The following is a 17,230-nucleotide window of genomic DNA, read 5'->3' as shown; positions in this document are numbered from 1 at the left end:
GGCCAGAGGTCGAGTGGGCCTGCAGACTCTGGGGTCTTGGCTGCAGCTGCTGCCCCGGCGGGGGGTCTTGGCGTGGGGATGGCCGGGCGCTCTCCCCCTGAGTACATTCCATCACCATCCACCTCAGTGAAACATAAACACTCACCTGAGCACAGGTGTCAGCTCACCTTAGCACTAACCGTTTGTGTGACAGAATGAAAGTCTTTATCTGAATGGGTTTGTATGATGGAGCGTGTGAGCTGCTGTTACAGTTGAATTGAGTACATTATGTTTAGTTTAAATGTGGAGACTATTTTGGCCAACAAGTGTGTGTAACTATAGAGTGTGTGTGTAGACAGGCCCCGCCCATTCTAGTTTATCACTTAGTCCTGGTTGTTTTATGATGTTGCTTCCCTCTGTTGCCATCTTCTTCTCCCCCCCACCCCTCCCCCACCCTCTTCCTTTTTTCCGTCCGTTCCAACAACAAAGAAAAATAAATAAATGAATAAAATAAAACATAATCAATATAAATAAAGTTTAGCATGAAATACAACAGGGGTTTATACTCAATAAATCCCTGTTGTGACAGTAAAATCTGCCCAACACAAGAAGCTCTCAGCCCGCATCTGTTGGCTCAGTTGTTGGACAGGACAAGTTAAAAAAAAAATAACTGTCGTTTCAGCAGCAGGATTCCAATACTGCCACATCATCTGTTGGACCCCCCCCGTCCAACCGTCAACTCCTCTACAGAACTTCTCACCACTGTCTTCCAGCTCTCATCCACGTCCTGAACAACTAGCATTTTCTCCAGCTCCAGACTCCCTCATCCAAACCACAGACCCTCTGTCGGCATTAGACTTTCTCTACATCTACAAAGTCATGTAATCAGTCATGAGTAGGGACTCATGACAATGACCTGGTTCAGGTGTGTCCAGCCAATAAGAACATACCAGAGCAGGGTATGTTGGAAAACATGCAGGAAGGTGGCTCTGGAGGACCAGGGTCCCCCACCCCTGCTGTAGCGTCAATGTGTGACTCATCAGATTTATTCCTCTATAGTTTACTAAATCTCCACATCTTGTTTCAAGTTCCACTCCAATCATCTTTTGATGATTATGCTGTTTTTAGACAACATCTAATGTGTGTCATCTTTAAAAACATAGTTTCTGCAGAGCAGCAAGAGTCAAAAGCTGAGCAGCAGAGTTCTGAACCAGCTGCTGACGGTTCAGTTCCTTCTTGTTGAGACAGGTGAAAAGAAAATTGCAGTAGTCTGAACATGAGGACACGAAGGCGTGGATTATCAACTCTAGTTCATGCTTAGAAACCATAGATTTAAGTTTAGCGATGCTATACAGCTGGAATCAGTTCTTTAGGAGCTGTTTAGAACGACACTCAAGAGACATCGCTTCATCAAACACAGTTCCTGGGATTCTCAAGCTGGGCTTTGCCAAAGGGCTCAGGGCACCTAGTTTCACCCAACAGGGTTCTCACAGTGAAGGAAGCGTGGTGGTGGGAGCTGCATGCTACTGAGTTGTTTTGGTCAGACAGCATACCAAACATTTGTAGTTATGCTGATGTTTTAAGAAATACTGTGGAAAAGAGAGAGTAGAGAAAAGGATGTTCTTTCTTTTTACTTTTTCATTTCAAAAACCATTATGAACTTGACAAAATACAATAGGTAAAAGAAAACACAATAAATGCTATGCAACCTGCACATATACATTTACAGTCTAATGGTTTACATTATAGTTTTGAACATGGAATATAAACAGTAATTTAAGAATATCCATGCCCCCTCCATATTTTGCATGTTTTCTATTGTTTTGTAACAAAGTGTAAAGTCCAGGTGTTCCCTTTCTTCTGGCACTGAAGTTGAGTTGGAAAACAAACTCCTCTATGTGACATGGACCCACCCCCCCCCTCCAGCTTTTGGATCGCCTGCTACACGTCAGCTGGAACTCCCGGATCACCACTTCAGTCCAGATCAGCGTGTTGCAGGGAGACATGTCTGGCTGGGGGGGCTTCTTCTTTTCTCTCCTTAACTACAAGACAGAGAAGTATGTAATCGCTGAGAACAGGAGAATCGGGATATTGTTCAGACTGTATCAGCTGGCCGTGCTGGGATACATAATCGGGTGAGAGTTTCTCAAACTAAAGATCAATCATTTGGTGGAGTTGTTTCATATTGGGTGTAAAGTTTTCGATGGAATCAAATGTTTCTGTGATCCACCTTATGAATCCACGCATGTGCCTCAAGAGTAACCACAGTTCCAGACTTGATCTTTGTTGTCTTTGAAATCTCAACTCGTTTCATGTTGCAGAACAGTAATAAAGTTGTGTTCTGCTTCGTGCATCTCTCACGTTCATGCATGCATTGCAGAACTGCTTCATGGTCAGGGTTGCACACAGAAAAAAAGACTAGAACAAACTGCAGAAATATGCTCTGTATCTGTGTGTCCTACATTATTATCATAAAATGTTGTTTATGTGCGTAATATAAACAAGAAAATGTCTCTAAAACATCTAAAAGGGATGAATTTGTGGTCCAAATCCAAGGTGGGTGTTTGTCGTGAAGAAAGGGTACCAGGAGAAAGAGGAGGCAGTCCAGACTTCAGTTATCACCAAAGTTAAAGGAGTCTCTCTGATCAACTCCTCACAGACAGGACCTTACCTGTGGAGCGCTGAGGATTATGTCATACCTCCAAACGTGAGTCTGTCTGTGTTTCCGTTTGAAGACAAAGGAGTTTTTCCAGCGTCTGTTTTGCCACATTTGCTGAAGGCATTTGTCTCCAATGATTTAGCAATGTTGCTCAACTAATGGACAGTATTCTGTTTAACCTTTTGCTTCTCCATCCCCCTCTCGGATTGAATTGGTTTTTGTAGGGTGAGCAGGTGTTCTTTATCGTGACCAATTACATAGAGACTCCTAATCAGAGGCTGAGGTTCTGTGCTGAGGTGAGTGTGGGCAAAAATGCTGTATTTTGTTCAAATAATCACCTGCTTTCTTCCTGAAAGTGCTCTGCTCTTAGAGTCCTAAGGTGCCTAATGGAAGATGCCAAAGTAACGAAGACTGTCTTGAAGGGGAGAACATTGCAGCTGGACACGGTGAGAGTTCTACATCAAGAAGTCTTTGGACATTTCATCAGCATTGACATCTGTGTTTGCAAACAAGCTCAAATTGTTCTTGTTCACCTTTCGGCACATCCCTTCAGGGTTTGCCGGTTTGGTGATACGTTTCACGCTGGATGCCCTTCCTGACACAACCCTGTATTTTTTGTTCTTCCTGGTAGGAATAATGACGGGCTTGTGCTTGAACAGGACTGGAACTTGTGAAATTTATGCTTGGTGTCCTGTAGAACACAGCAAAAGACCCATGTGAGAGTTCCTCTTTCTTCAAGAACCATTAACATTTCCTGTGTTCTTCTCTGTGGACTGAAATATTCCTGCTTTTTTGTACTACAGTGATGTTTTTTTCTGCAATTTCTCACTCAGCTTTGTGTCTTCTGCTTTAAGAGAACCCTTACTGAGTGAAGCAGAGAACTTTACCATCTACATCAAGAACTTCATCAGGTTCCCAAAGTTTGATTTCTCCAAGTAAGTGGCTGTCCATGTCTGGTTTCATGGCTGTGTGGCACTATGTCAGTTAGGGAGTTTACATGTTTCATAGGCTGCTTTAAATAGCTTTTTAGTATGCAGCAAGCTTCTATTTATAGCAGTCCATGCATTGCAGTCAATGCGACAGAGAAACAGTCATCTGAGACGTCCTTGACAACAGGCTTTGCTCTGGACAGCTGACAGCTCAGATGGGGCTCGCCCAGCCAGATGCAGCACTGCCCTGACACTACTCTGCTCACACCCAGAAGGAATGCAGATCCACGGCTAATAATCAGCCGGGGTCTCCTTTCAAGCACAGAACATTTCTCCAAAGCTCCTCACTTAAGTTGAAGAGCACATGTTTGACAGATACAGACGTGTAACACTATCTGTCTATATCAGGGTTGCTCAAAAGGACCTGAAACTTGACACGTCTGGAAGTCAAACTCAGTAATAGTGTCTTCAGAAACAGCCTGATGTGCTGCACATACTGCTGCTAAAGTATGTCAGGACTAACCCCTTCATTTGAAGTGCTGAATTTCAAAGGATTTGAAACCCTTCACCACATCCTCCCTGTCCAAAAAGGAGCTGAAACAGCTCATTCATAGACATGAAAGAGGTGGAGCCAATCCTAACTACTGTTCAGCTTTGTTGTGTGTGTTCATGTGCAGGTGTCTAATCACCTATCTGAAAGGGTATGAATTAAAATGAGGCCAAAAAAAGACCATTGTCCAGATGAAATGTCAAGAGAAGAGTTTATTGAACAAAGTAAGAATAGTTTAGAACACAAATCAGCTATTGTTTATTGAAAAATATCAATGATAAACACTTTATCCAGGAGGTTTGGGAGAATGAGCATCTCTAATCTGCATTATTGAACAGGAACAAACTGCTGGATCACTGCACCATTGTTTCATTTGGATAAGGCAAGCTTAAGTAATGGGTCTCGGTTCTCTGAAACTTGAGTAAGCTTTTTCAGTGTAGGACACGCCCCCTGGGCGCTCATCCCTACAGCTTTCTTACATTACGTCAGCCTTGACTGGCAGGCGAAGGGTGATGTCAGCTCTCTGGGAAGAGGGGCTTTTTTTACAGGTCCAAGGTAATCTTTTCTCATGAGTCTAGGTAAGCACACCTCCTGACATGAAGGGTGATCTGGTGCGATACCTTACTAATGTTTCAGAGAACCAACCAGCCTTCTCTATTAACATGTGTTTTGGAACCCTACTATAGGATACACAGACTCCTGTGTAGTCAGACAAGTTTAGCCTCAAAGACTGTTCAGAGACAACAAGTCCATGAAACCAGGAAGTAAGGATGTAACGATTCTTCATGAACCTGTAAAAAAAAAAAAAAAAGAATTAAAAATCATCAACCTGTTCATCGATGCAGAAAATGAAAAAATCTGTTTGTCTAGGCCTGTGCGAAAATTTAGAAAAATGCAGAGCAAATGATGTTTCTCTATGCAGGCTCTCTGCGAGTGGCTTGCACGCCTGTGGCCTGTGTGTGTGTGTGTGTAACGAAGACGCTGAGACATGTGGATCCATACGCAAAGGTTTTAATGGCGTGAGTAACAGACAAGGGCGAGGCAGAGCAGAGTCATAATCCAGGCAAGAGTCAAACACATGGAGCGAGGCTGGTAGACGTGGAAACAGGCGAGGGTCAGAACACAGAGAAAACAGACAGGGATTAACGCTTAGACTGTTTGCAATGCAAAAACAAGACTACGCACTGAGTTCTGCTTGGTGCCAGACTAAATACTCTTTGAGGTGATTGTCTGATGTGGAACAGCTGGTGAACTTGGGAGCAGAGAGCAAAGGCTGATGAGAGAGTGAGGAAGATGTCAAAACTCAGGCGATGGCTCCCTCTGGTGGTCGACAGTGGAGGAGGTAGGTTGAACTGTGACAGAGCCCCCCTCCTGCGAGCGGCTCCGGAAGCGAGTAAGCCTCCGACGCCTGGGTCGGCCACGAGGTCGGGGAGCCGGTCTGTCCGGATGGTCACGATGGAAGTCCGAGAGGAGAGAGGGGTCAAGGATGTCATCCAAAGCAACCCAGGAGCGTTCCTCTGGGCCGTACCCCTCCCAGTCCACCAGGTATTGAAGCTGGCCACCCCGGCGCCGGGAGTCCAAGATCTTGTTGACCCGGTATGCCTCTTCACCGTCCACCAACAAGGGGGTTTCGTCGACACATGGGGATCCCGATCGTGTTTCCACATCGTGAGGTCCCGTGGCGAGTTTGAGCAGGGAGACGTGGAAAGTGGGAGAGATCCGGTACTCTGGAGGTAATCGGAGACGGAAAGAGACAGGAGTGATCTGCCTGATAATTTGAAAGGGACCCACAAACCTTGGGCTGAGCTTTTTGCATGGTAGTTTCATCCGTAGATCTCGTGTGGACAGCCAAACCCACTGACCAGGAACCAGGCTGGGACTTTCACGGCGATGCCGGTTGGCTTGATTTTGAGATCGGCGGACAGCGTGTTGGAGTTGTATGTGGGCTGCCCTCCAGGTCTCCTCGCTACGCTGAAACCAGTCGTCTATAGCGGGCAGTGTGGTGGGTTCCCCTGACCAGGGGAAGAATGGTGGTTGGAATCCTAGAACACACTGGAAAGGCGTGAGTCCAGTGGCAGCTTTCCTAAGCGAATTCTGGGCGTACTCAGCCCAGACCAGGAACCGGCTCCAATTCTCCTGATGGTGACTGCAGTACGTCCTCAGGAATCGGGTTACCTCCTGGTTAAGACGCTCCACCTGGCCATTGGATTGGGGATGGTAGCCGGATGTTAAGCTGACATTTATGTCCAACCCTTTACACAGCTCCCTCCAAACTCTTGACGTGAACTGCGGGCCGCGGTCCGAGACGATGTCCTCAGGGAGGCCATAATGCCGGAAAACGTGACTGATGAGTTGCTCGGCAGTCTCTAGAGCAGTGGGTAACTTGGGAAGAGGTAGGAGACAACATGCCTTGGAAAAGCGATCTATTATGGTCAGGATTGTGGTATTACCTCGAGAGCGGGGTAAGTCAGTGATAAAGTCCACTGCAATGTGTGACCAAGGGCGTTGAGGTATAGGCAGAGGCTGCAGAAGACCGGCTGGAAGTTGGCGAGGTGATTTGGCCATTTGGCAGGATGCGCATCCTAAGACGAACTGGGCCACGTCTGCCTGCATTGTGGGCCACCAAAAGGAGTTCTGCAAGAGAGTCTGAGTGCCTGCCATACCTGGATGTCCTGCTGCCGGTGTGTCATGTACCAGGTGTAAGACCCGTTGCCGATGGGATGGAGGAACGTAGACCAGATTTGCTGGACAGGACGGCGGAGGCGGGTCAGCAGCATTACATTCCTCCAGTTCAGTCATTATGTCCCATTGGACAGGGGCCAGGATTAGAGAGGCAGGCACTATGTTCTCGGGATGAAGTGGTTCGTCTCTGTTGGTGTCGTGCAGGCGGGACAGGGCATCAGCCTTCCCATTCTTGGAGCCCGGTCGATAGGAGATCTGGAACTGAAAGCGGGAAAAGAAAAGAGACCAGCGAGCCTGACGTGGGTTTAACCTTTTTGCTGATTTGATGTATTCCAAATTCTTGTGGTCAGTCAGGACCAAGAATGGCTGAGAAGCTCCCTCCAACCAATGTCTCCACTCGGTGAAGGCATCTTTCATGGCGAGCAGTTCTCTGTCCCCCACGTCATAATTACGCTCTGGATCAGTGAGTTTCCTGGAAAAGTAAGCACAAGGGAACATTTTGGGCGGTTGGCCGTGGCGCTGGGACAACACAGCACCAATACCAGTATTTGAGGCGTCCACCTCCACAATGAACTGGGCAGTTGGGTCCGGATGATGCAAAATGGGTGACTCTGAAAAGCGTTTCTTCAGGGCTTGAAAGGCAGAGCTCGCTTCCGGGGTCCAGAGAAGATGTTTCGTGGCCCCTCTTAGGAGGGACGTGAGAGGGGCCGCCACTGAGCTAAAACCCCGAATGAAACGGCGATAAAAGTTTGCAAAGCCAAGAAAACGCTGTAATTCTTTCACAGTAGAGGGTTGTGGCCACTGCAAAACTGCCTCCACCTTGCCTTGATCCATGGCGACGCCTTGAGCACTGATGATATAACCCAGGAACGCAATCGAGGTTTGATGAAACTCGCACTTCTCCCCTTTTGCATATAGGTTGTGCTTGATGAGACGTTGAAGAACCTGCGGACATGGGAGACATGTTCATCAAAAGTGGTGGAGTAAACGAGGATGTCATCAATATACACAATAACATGACTCTGAAGCATGTCACGGAACACATCATTAATGAAGGCCTGGAATACAGAAGGAGCGTTGCAGAGCCCGAAGGGCATGACCAGGTACTCATAATGTCCAGACGTGGTCGAGAACGCCGTCTTCCACTCGTCACCCTCACGAATGCGAATCAGATTGTAAGCACTACGTAGGTCCAGCTTGGTGAAATATCGAGCTCGACGAAGTTGTTCAAGAGCCGGTGGAACCAATGGTAGGGGATAGCGGTATTTGACGGTGATTTCATTCAAACTTCGGAAGTCAATGCAGGGGCGAAGCCCTCCGTCCTTTTTCTTGACGAAGAAAAATCCAGCAGATGCAGGTGACGTAGAGGGCCGGATGAATCCCTTCTGCAGTTCTTCCTGGATATAAGTGTTCATAGCCTCGGTTTCAGGTTGTGACAGAGGGAACACCCTTCCTCTCACCGGAGTAGTACCGGGTAGCAATTCGATAGCACAGTCATAGAACCGGTGAGGAGGAAGCTGAGTAGCCTTCTGTTTACTGAAGGCTTCTTGTAAATCCCAGTATTGTGGTGGAAGATGGTCTGAATTGGTGCTGGGATCACACATGGTGATCTCAGTTGTGGCTAATTGGTGATGCCTGAGTTGCTTGGGTACGACGTTGCATTGGACCTCATGATGGCTTTGACAGGAAGTCGACTTGAACGAGAGTTCTTTAGTAGACCAAACTATGGTGGGATCATGAGTCTCGAGCCAAGGCAGTCCCAGAATAACAGCACAGCGAGGGGAGTCTATGGCGAAGAGACGAATAACTTCTTGGTGCTCATTCTGGATGTCGAGTTGAAGATCCGAAGTTAGAAACTTGATTTGTCCTGAGCCCAGCGGACGACCATCTAGAGCAGAAACTGCCACCCGCGACTCGCAGGGAAGCAGAGGGATACAGTTAGCGTGGGAAAAGCCCAAGTCAATGAAATTTCCTGCTGCCCCTGAATCTATCATAGCCATAGTTTTGATCAATCTGCCAGCTACTCTTAAAGTTATTGGTACTTCAAAAGTAATATGAGTGTCACTCACCGGCCGACCCGACCGTCTAGTGGGACGATCGGGACAGGATGCTCGCAGATGACCGGGGCGACCACAGTAGAGGCAAAGGTTATCACGCATCCGCCTTCCTCTTTCTTCTGGCGTGAGACGCGTGGACCCCAACTGCATGGGTTTGCCAAAGGGGCATTGATCGTGACAGACAGACGTCATGGAGGAGGGCTCGGGTTGAGAGTCTCTAGGTTTTCGTGCTCGAAGAAGGTTATCCAACCGTATGGTTAGAGCGATTAGCTGGTCTAAGTCCATATCTTCGTCTCGGCAGGCGATCTCTCGTTGCAGCTCAGGGTTCAGGCCCCGCCGATACACAGTTATGAGACTACACGGTGACCAAGCCGTTTGGGCTGCCAGAGTCCGAAATTTCAAGGAATAGGCTGCAGCGGTCTCGGTACCTTGTTTGATGTCCATGAGCTGATCTCCGGGGTCCTTTCCATCAGGGGCATGATGAAACACCGCACGCAGAAGCTGAGTGAACGCCTCGTATGAGTGAAATGGTAGGGAACCTGCAGACCACACTGCAGCTAACCACTCCAACGCCTCTCCAGACAGCAGAGAACACAGGAAGGACACTTTGGCTTCTTCTGTGGGATACAGGTGATTTTGTAGATGCAAAAATAACTGACACTGCATAAGGAAACCGTTACAATGTTCAGGTTTTCCAGTAAATTTATCTGGTAAAGACAGGTGTGGACTGGACCCGGGATCAGATAACATGGAGGGATTCTCTGTCCACGCAGGTGTGGTTGGACCAGGTTGAGACAGCGCAGAGGGTATTGGATTAGCTACCTGGTTAGTTAGGAGCCTACCCATGAGGGCATCTGTGGCCACGGTAAGGTGGTGGATTTGCTGACCGTGCTGTCTTATTATAGATGTCAGCTCTGTTGGATCCAAAGAAGTGGGTACCTTAATTGCTGGATCCAAGTTTGGCGTAGTCTTCTGTAACGAAGACGCTGAGACATGTGGATCCATACGCAAAGGTTTTAATGGCGTGAGTAACAGACAAGGGCGAGGCAGAGCAGAGTCATAATCCAGGCAAGAGTCAAACACATGGAGCGAGGCTGGTAGACGTGGAAACAGGCGAGGGTCAGAACACAGAGAAAACAGACAGGGATTAACGCTTAGACTGTTTGCAATGCAAAAACAAGACTACGCACTGAGTTCTGCTTGGTGCCAGACTAAATACTCTTTGAAGTGATTGTCTGATGTGGAACAGCTGGTGAACTTGGGAGCAGAGAGCAAAGGCTGATGAGAGAGTGAGGAAGATGTCAAAACTCAGGCGATGGCTCCCTCTGGTGGTCGACAGTGGAGGAGGTAGGTTGAACTGTGACAGTGTGGGGGTGTGTGTGCATCATAGACTGTACAAACAATGGACTGAGCGAGCACTGAGGTCCCCCATTGGAAATGCATTACTTCCTCTCCTCGCGAAAGTAGGCCGGATACCGCCATTTGCAAACAATCTTCAGCGATTGGTCTGAGTCATAGCTGAGTCATGGAATCTACAGGAAGTACTGTCGCCAATCAGGAGTGAGTTTATTGCAACCGTCTGTCTCTTTCCACGCCTCTACCACGAGACCGCGGATGTAAACGCCGGCTCGAGACGAGGCTGAAGTCTGAAGTTGGCTTCCGATTTTTCCGAACAGGACCAGTTTTTAGGTGGTCTGAGTTCGAAAAATACAGTGGAATACTCTCGCTGTGAATCGGAAGCCAACTTCAGCGTCGGCGGCTCGAGAGAATTGTACAAGTCATTGTTGAAGCCTTTGAGGGAGAACCATTCCAACATTTGATTCTGTCAGCGGTCCTTTTGGATTTACTTACATTTATTCCTTTTTGTCGAGATAAAAGGAGCATTTGGGTGACGCCGCTGCAGAGCGGCGCGCGGCCCCCTCGCGTGAGCCGCAGCGTTACTTCACGTGCGGCCAGGTTTACAGTCTGATCAGATGCATGTGAGAAGCGCGTTCAGCGGTATTTAAAATAAATAACCATCCTAACAAGTGAACAGCTGGATCTTTTTCTGTTTGAAAATACGACCAGGTCCTTTCAATGTTTCTCTCGCGCTCCTCAGACGGCTGCGTCTAATTCAGGCTGAAGCTGCAAAATTTCACCGAAGATGAAACTTTGGTTGGTGATTTTATGCGCATATATGCAACTTATAATTTATAAGCTACAATAAAAAAAAAAAGAAAAACGAACGTTAAACAAGCAAAAAAGTCCAAACACACAACCTCAGAGTGAAATCTATTTCTACAGAGTAAATCCTCATCTAAAAATGTCGACAGCATGCTCCTCTTGTTGTTTTAAACTGCTGCATCGGTACATTCCATTGAGGAAAACAACAGTAGGACAATGATTGGTACATTGTTGAATTGTAAAGTAGGTGTTAAAAGCTCTTCACGGACTCATTGATGAAGTCTGCTCCCATTGGCTACCCGTCATCTGTCAATCAAACCCCCCAGACGTTCAATGTCAGACCCACAAACGTTTATTGAGCCATCTGATTGGTCAATTTATAACTCTAATAACTTGTGATAATGGAAAAAAAATCTTAAAAAAAAAAATTAGGATTAGAAAAAAGAAGTTAATCAGAAAGCAGCAGAGGAAGAATGATTATTCTGACATATAAAATGAGTGAGAAATAACTGTCTGTTTCTCAATGTAAGTCAATGGGACTTTGGCCTTTTTGGAACCCAGTGGTACTTCCTATATGGAACACGGAAGTAAGGGGGTTTGCTCAGTCCAGTTATTTTATATACAGTCTATGGTGTGCATGCATCACAGACTGCGTGTTCTCTTCATCTGCTTCCCTCCTGGGAAATTCCTGCAGCTCCGTAGATTTAAAAGTTTCTCATAACTCAGTCCATCCAGGATTTCACGATGTTGCGATTGCAACTATGAACGCAAATTCGAGCAAAGCAGTTCCTCACTCTGCAACTTTACATTTTCATCACAACTTTACTGCAACTTTGACCAACAGTCATGTTTGACGGCAGCTTCTGACTCCTTCCCGGCAGCCGTGCCCTTTTTTTTAATTAACTCTCTTTAGGACTCTCTGCAAGCTGCACATGAGCAGTCATTTGTGCTGAGTGCGAGCGCGGGCGAATGTGCGCTCAGCAGCTGGGGGGGTTTGCGCTGGACGGGTGCAGAGCGGCCCATCAAATGGAGCACAACATGAACGAAGTATAGAAAGATTTATGATCATTTTAGTATTCTGTATAATTGTTTATTTGTATTCAATTCAATTTTCAATTTTATTGATATAGCCCAATATCACAAATTCAATTTGCCTCATTGGGCATTTGTATTGAATCCTTTCAGTAGGGAAACAGACAGTTGGATGTAAGGGGCTAAAAGAAAACATACTTGGCCTTAAGATACCTGTAATTCATTGTTTTGAGAGGAAAAAAATTGAAATTGCTACTGTAAAACTGTGAATTGAATCGAATCATGGCTCGACTGAATCGTTACATCCCTAGCAGGAAGCCAAGCTCAACACTGCATGAGGCCGTAGTCACCACTGCCCTCACAGGGGGATGCAGGCTGACTGCAGGTGAAAACTTTACCCACCTGTGGGGGACACGAAGGTGGACCGCACAAAGCAGTAAGATCAAAGACTGCTTTGTGATCCCATAAACCAAAGACTTTCATGCACATTTTTTCTATGGGCATGCTGCGGGTGACAGGGTATAGATAAGACTTAAGCAAGATGTAAGGGTGACGCAGGTGAGATGCAGGCACATTGTGCAGATATTGTATTCTTTTTGCCTCCAAATCTTGCAGGCTGCACAAGGAACCCAAAAGTTTGGTTCATGTGAAAAGTGTGGGCCATTACATAAAAGCAATTGTGACTAATGCTTCACTAATGACTAGAGTGCAGCATAAAGCCAGGAGCGTATGACAGCATCACCTGGACGAGCTGAAATTACCCTGAACAAACACTTCACAATACACCTCATGTCTGTTCCGGTAACTTAACATTGAGACTGGCCAGTCTGCTTTGATTCTCTTTTCAACCATCAAGTCACTAGTAAAACCATTGTTATCTGGATGGATCAGTCTGGATTTAGGTGTTACAAACCATTAAAACTCTCCAGCCGATTCAAAATACTAACGGCAGCTTGTTTGTCAGTATGATGCTCATATACTCTGATTTTTAGAAATGTTTATACATCATTGCTGCATGTAGATATTAAAATTTTCTATGTTTAGAAAGAATTCTCTGGAGCCTGTTTCTCTTATTCCTCTGTAACTTCTTAGGTCCAATGTCCTTGAAACCTCTGATGACAGCTACCTGAAGAAATGCTCCTACCACAAAGATGACCATCCTTACTGCCCCATATTCCGCCTCCGAGATTTGATCAGCAATACTGGACATGATTTCCAAGACATGGCTGTTAAGGTAGAAAAATTCCTTTTGAATAAAATGTAGAGAACAAGAGTTGTGTTAAGTTTATTTTTGGAATTTTACACTATATTAACAAAAGTATTGGCTCACTCACACATGAACTGAAGTTCCATCCCATTCCTAACCCTCAATATGATGTGGGTCCACCTTTAGCAGCTATTCCAGCTTCAACTCTTCTGGAAGACTGTCCAAAGGTTGAGGAGAGTTACTAGGAATTCTGAATCATTCTTGGTCAGGTCACACTGATGCTGGAGAAGGTCTGGCTCTCAGTCTCTGCTGTAATTCATCCCAAAGGTGTTCTATGGGGTTCAGGTCAGTCCAGTCCAGACTCTGTCCTCCATGTCTGTATGGACCTTGCTTTGTGCTCTGGTCACAGTCATGTTGGAAGAGGAAGGCCCGCTCCAAACTGTTCCTACGAGGTTAGGAGAATGGAATTGTCCAAAATGTTTCTTTCAAAGTTCCTTTCACTGGAACTAAAGGGCCAAGCCCAACTCCTGAAAGACAAGCCCACACCATCATTCCTCCTCCACCAATGCAGTCTGAAATGTCCCGTTCTCCTGCAGCCTCCAAACCCAGACTGGTCCACCAGATCTCCAGATGGAAAAGTGTGATTCCTCCCTCTAGAAAAGGCTGCTCTAGAGTCCAGTGACGGCGTGCTTCACTCCACTGCATCCACACTTTACATTGTACTTGATGATGTGTCTGGATGCAGCTGCTGCCATGGAAACCCATTCCATGAAGCTCTCTGTGTACTCAGACTGATCTGAAGGTCACATGAAGGTTAGAGCTCTGTAGTGATTGACTGTAGAAAGTCTACGACCTCTTTGACCTTCATCATCCTCTGACCTCTCTCCATCAGTTTACGTGGTCGACCACTTGTTTCTGAGTTGCTGTTGTTCCAAACTCTTCCATGTTGTTCTGATAGAGCTGACAGTTGACTGGAATATTCAGGACATTTCATGAGTGGATCTGTTGTACAGGTGTCATCCTCTGACAGTTCCACTCTGGAATTCACTGAGATCCTGAGAGAGGATCATTCTTTCACTGATGTTTGGAACAACAGTCTGTATGTCTGAGGATTTATACACCTGTGATCAGACCAGGTGATTAGGACACCTGAATCTGATCATCTGGATGGGTGAGTGAATACTTTTGGTAATCTAGTGTGTGAGGGAAATAGAATGCACCAAAGCTGCAGTTGTGGTATTAATGGTGGAAAGACAGATTTGCTAGATTTGGTTGCTAGCTTGATACAGCATGCTACACCATCCACAGGGAGGCTGGCTAGCGAAGTGAGCGTACCCACTGAGTTCCTGCTTAAGACAATGAGGGCAAACACAGGTGGGGCCACCACAGAAACTGCAGACAAACCTAATCGGGGCCCACATTTTATTCCCACTTTTAAACCATATGAGCCCCACTTGGCCTTGCTGGCTGGGTCATGACTGATTACCTGGTTCAGGTGTGTCCAGTCAACTCCGACCTCTGATTTAGTGTGTCATCATTACAGGTTGTAAGAAGTTCAGTGTTTACAGAAACAAAACAAGCGTGTGTGAAATTTTACTTCAAGTTCTAAGATCTCATCAGTGCTACAGAAAAACATACATGTGTTCTGTGGTCTGCTTGGCCTGTGGTAAATCCCACATAATCTTCCTTTAAGAAAAGCTATGGGGCGCACACAGTGATGGAGTGGTTAGCCACTCTCCTCCTGTTAGCCGGCCCTGGTTTCAATCCCAGCGGAGTTCTTTCTGTGTTCATGTGTGGGTTTTCTGCTGCTTCCTCCCACAGACCAAAAACATGCTTCAAGTGTCCCTAGATGTGGGGGTGTGTGTGATTGTGTGTGCCAGTGACAGACCTGTCCAGGGTGTCACCTGCCCAACAGTAGATAGGATAGGCTCCAGTAGCCCTATGACCAAAAAGGGACACAGCAGTTTTAGAAGATGGATGAAAAATTGGCTCTTATGGTTAAAATAGATTTTATACGTTGGTTGCATCAGAAGTTGATTTTTGTTTGTATTTTTTATAATTGAGTCAAACATTAATGAATAATCAGAAATGATAATAGTCAGATTCTCGAATTGTCACTTTTCTATGAGAGAAATTCAGTTTTTTTAGTCTTCTACACTGTTGAACAATTGAGAGTACAAAGATGTGGTTTCGTCCAAACCATCACATTCAGCTGAGAGAGGCGGGTGAAACACCACACATTTCTGTTTTCCTGGTTGGGTTTCAGTTTGGGAATGTGTCCTGTTCAGCTTTTTTGTCACACATTTGGGTTTACAACAGTCATGCCTCCACTCTCACACATTTGGGTTCACCAGACACCCCCATGAGGAAAACAAAGATAGCTTGTACTTTGCAGGTGCAGAAAGTATCCAACAGCATATCCCACCACTGTCATGTTTGTTTCCCTCAGGGCGGCTCTGTGGGCATTCTTGTTGAGTGGAACTGCGACCTGGACAGAGACTCCTCGGAATGTAACCCGCAGTACAGCTTCACACGACTAGACATGAACCTGAACGATTCTGTCACATCCGGATACAACTTCAGGTGAGTCCTCTGCTCGGACACAGGGACCTTGAGCCTCCACACACTTGATCTAATGATGATTTTGCCCTGCAGACATGCCAGGTACTACAAGGATGAAAAGGGAGAAACATTTCGCACTCTGTATAAAGTGTACGGGATTCGCTTTGATATAATGATTAATGGTCAGGTACGGCAAGAGTTATCAGCAGTTTGTTTCATTGTGGCTTTGGACTTAAAATCTTACTGTTTTGCAGGCAGGGAAATTCAATATTGTTCCCACAATAATTGCTATTGGCTCTGGTGTTGCTCTGATGGGTATAGTAAGTAATTTATTAGAATCAAAAATTATTTCATCAGCTGATAAGCAGATAACTTCAGCTCTTTTGTCTTTCAGGGAGCCTTTGTTTGTGATATGATTCTGCTGTACATGATGAACACCAGCTCCTTCTATAGAGAGAGAAAATTTGAAATAATAAACTTCAAGTATGAATTTCTGAATAATACCGAAAACAGTAACGATGGAGCATTTGAATGTTCGCTTTGCTTTAATCCTGATGCTTTGCATTATTTTTAATCTCCAGAAAGGAGAAGAGCAAAACAAAAGAAGGCATTTACCGGGAAAGGAGATCAAAGAAAACGGCTGCAGAGAAAGACGCTGCCAACTCGGTCAAGAAAACGGATAAAGCTGAAGTCCTGGAGGAAGCGGCTCGCTCCGAGGACAGACGAGGTCCCACCATTCCACGCAACACAGGCCAGAGATACTCCGCGGTTCTGTCCCAGCAAGCCACAGAGCAGAAGCACCACATCACTTTTGCTTCACCTAACTAGCTGTGTGAGGATCAGCCAAACAGGTGGACACCAGACTTGTGAAAAGTCTTGTTGGCAGGATGCTGACTGAAGGACAATGCTCTCAGCTGCGGTCCAGATGTTTCCATCACCGCCATTCAAAGAAACCATAGCAGGCTTCCCCCCAAGCTGTGATGCTGATTTATCAGACTGAATACCAAAATCTGTGGCCACTATAACACGATAGGACCGAAATGGATTTTCCTAATAACTAGACTAATTGTTGTTTGCATTATAAATGTAGATGCACACAAAACAAGGTTTTATTTATTTATTTATTTATTTTTTGTAATGATGCAGTTCTCCAGGAAGGATTCAAAGTTCTACACCAAATGGCAGAGTTCAGGCCTCTTAGAAGAGGAGAAAAGAAGGAGCACGAGGTTGATCGGCAGGAGGATGCCCGGCTGCAGGGACACAACAACATATCGATGTGTTTGAAGTTAAAAAGCAAATCTTTTAGTCTCCAGATGGGTCCATGTTGCTGCTCTCACTCATGTTAAGAGCTCTGGATTTCCTCTGTAAGCCGGGCAATCAACTATAATAAAAATACTTCTCAAGTTCATT

At 45.9% G+C, this 17,230-nt stretch overlaps 1 protein-coding gene across 3 annotated transcripts; it reads left to right on the top strand.

The window, feature by feature from the left end:
* The first annotated feature begins 1,961 nt into the window (after positions 1-1,961).
* On the top strand, positions 1,962-17,228 carry p2rx5 (purinergic receptor P2X, ligand-gated ion channel, 5). 3 transcript variants are annotated; one of them, XM_024265724.2, is made up of 12 exons: positions 1,962-2,114; positions 2,536-2,686; positions 2,863-2,934; positions 3,009-3,084; positions 3,270-3,354; positions 3,493-3,573; positions 13,144-13,285; positions 15,708-15,841; positions 15,914-16,007; positions 16,075-16,140; positions 16,215-16,303; positions 16,402-17,228. In XM_024265724.2, the coding sequence occupies exons 1-12, from the start codon at positions 1,984-1,986 to the stop codon at positions 16,646-16,648; spliced, it is 1,368 nt and encodes a 455-aa protein (XP_024121492.1). In that variant the 5' UTR covers positions 1,962-1,983; the 3' UTR covers positions 16,649-17,228. The 3 variants fall into 3 exon arrangements, with proteins under 3 accessions (XP_024121492.1, XP_036071045.1, XP_036071046.1); XM_036215152.1 differs by having other exon boundaries at positions 1,971-2,114; positions 3,472-3,573; XM_036215153.1 differs by lacking the exons at positions 15,914-16,007; positions 16,075-16,140; positions 16,215-16,303 and having other exon boundaries at positions 1,971-2,114; positions 3,472-3,573.
* The last annotated feature ends 2 nt before the right edge of the window (positions 17,229-17,230 follow it).

The sequence above is a fragment of the Oryzias melastigma genome, linkage group LG14 (genome assembly GCF_002922805.2).
Source record: "Oryzias melastigma strain HK-1 linkage group LG14, ASM292280v2, whole genome shotgun sequence".
In the NCBI taxonomy this organism is placed as follows: Eukaryota; Metazoa; Chordata; class Actinopteri; order Beloniformes; family Adrianichthyidae; genus Oryzias; species Oryzias melastigma.
This window is presented reverse-complemented; position numbering and strand designations above follow the sequence as displayed.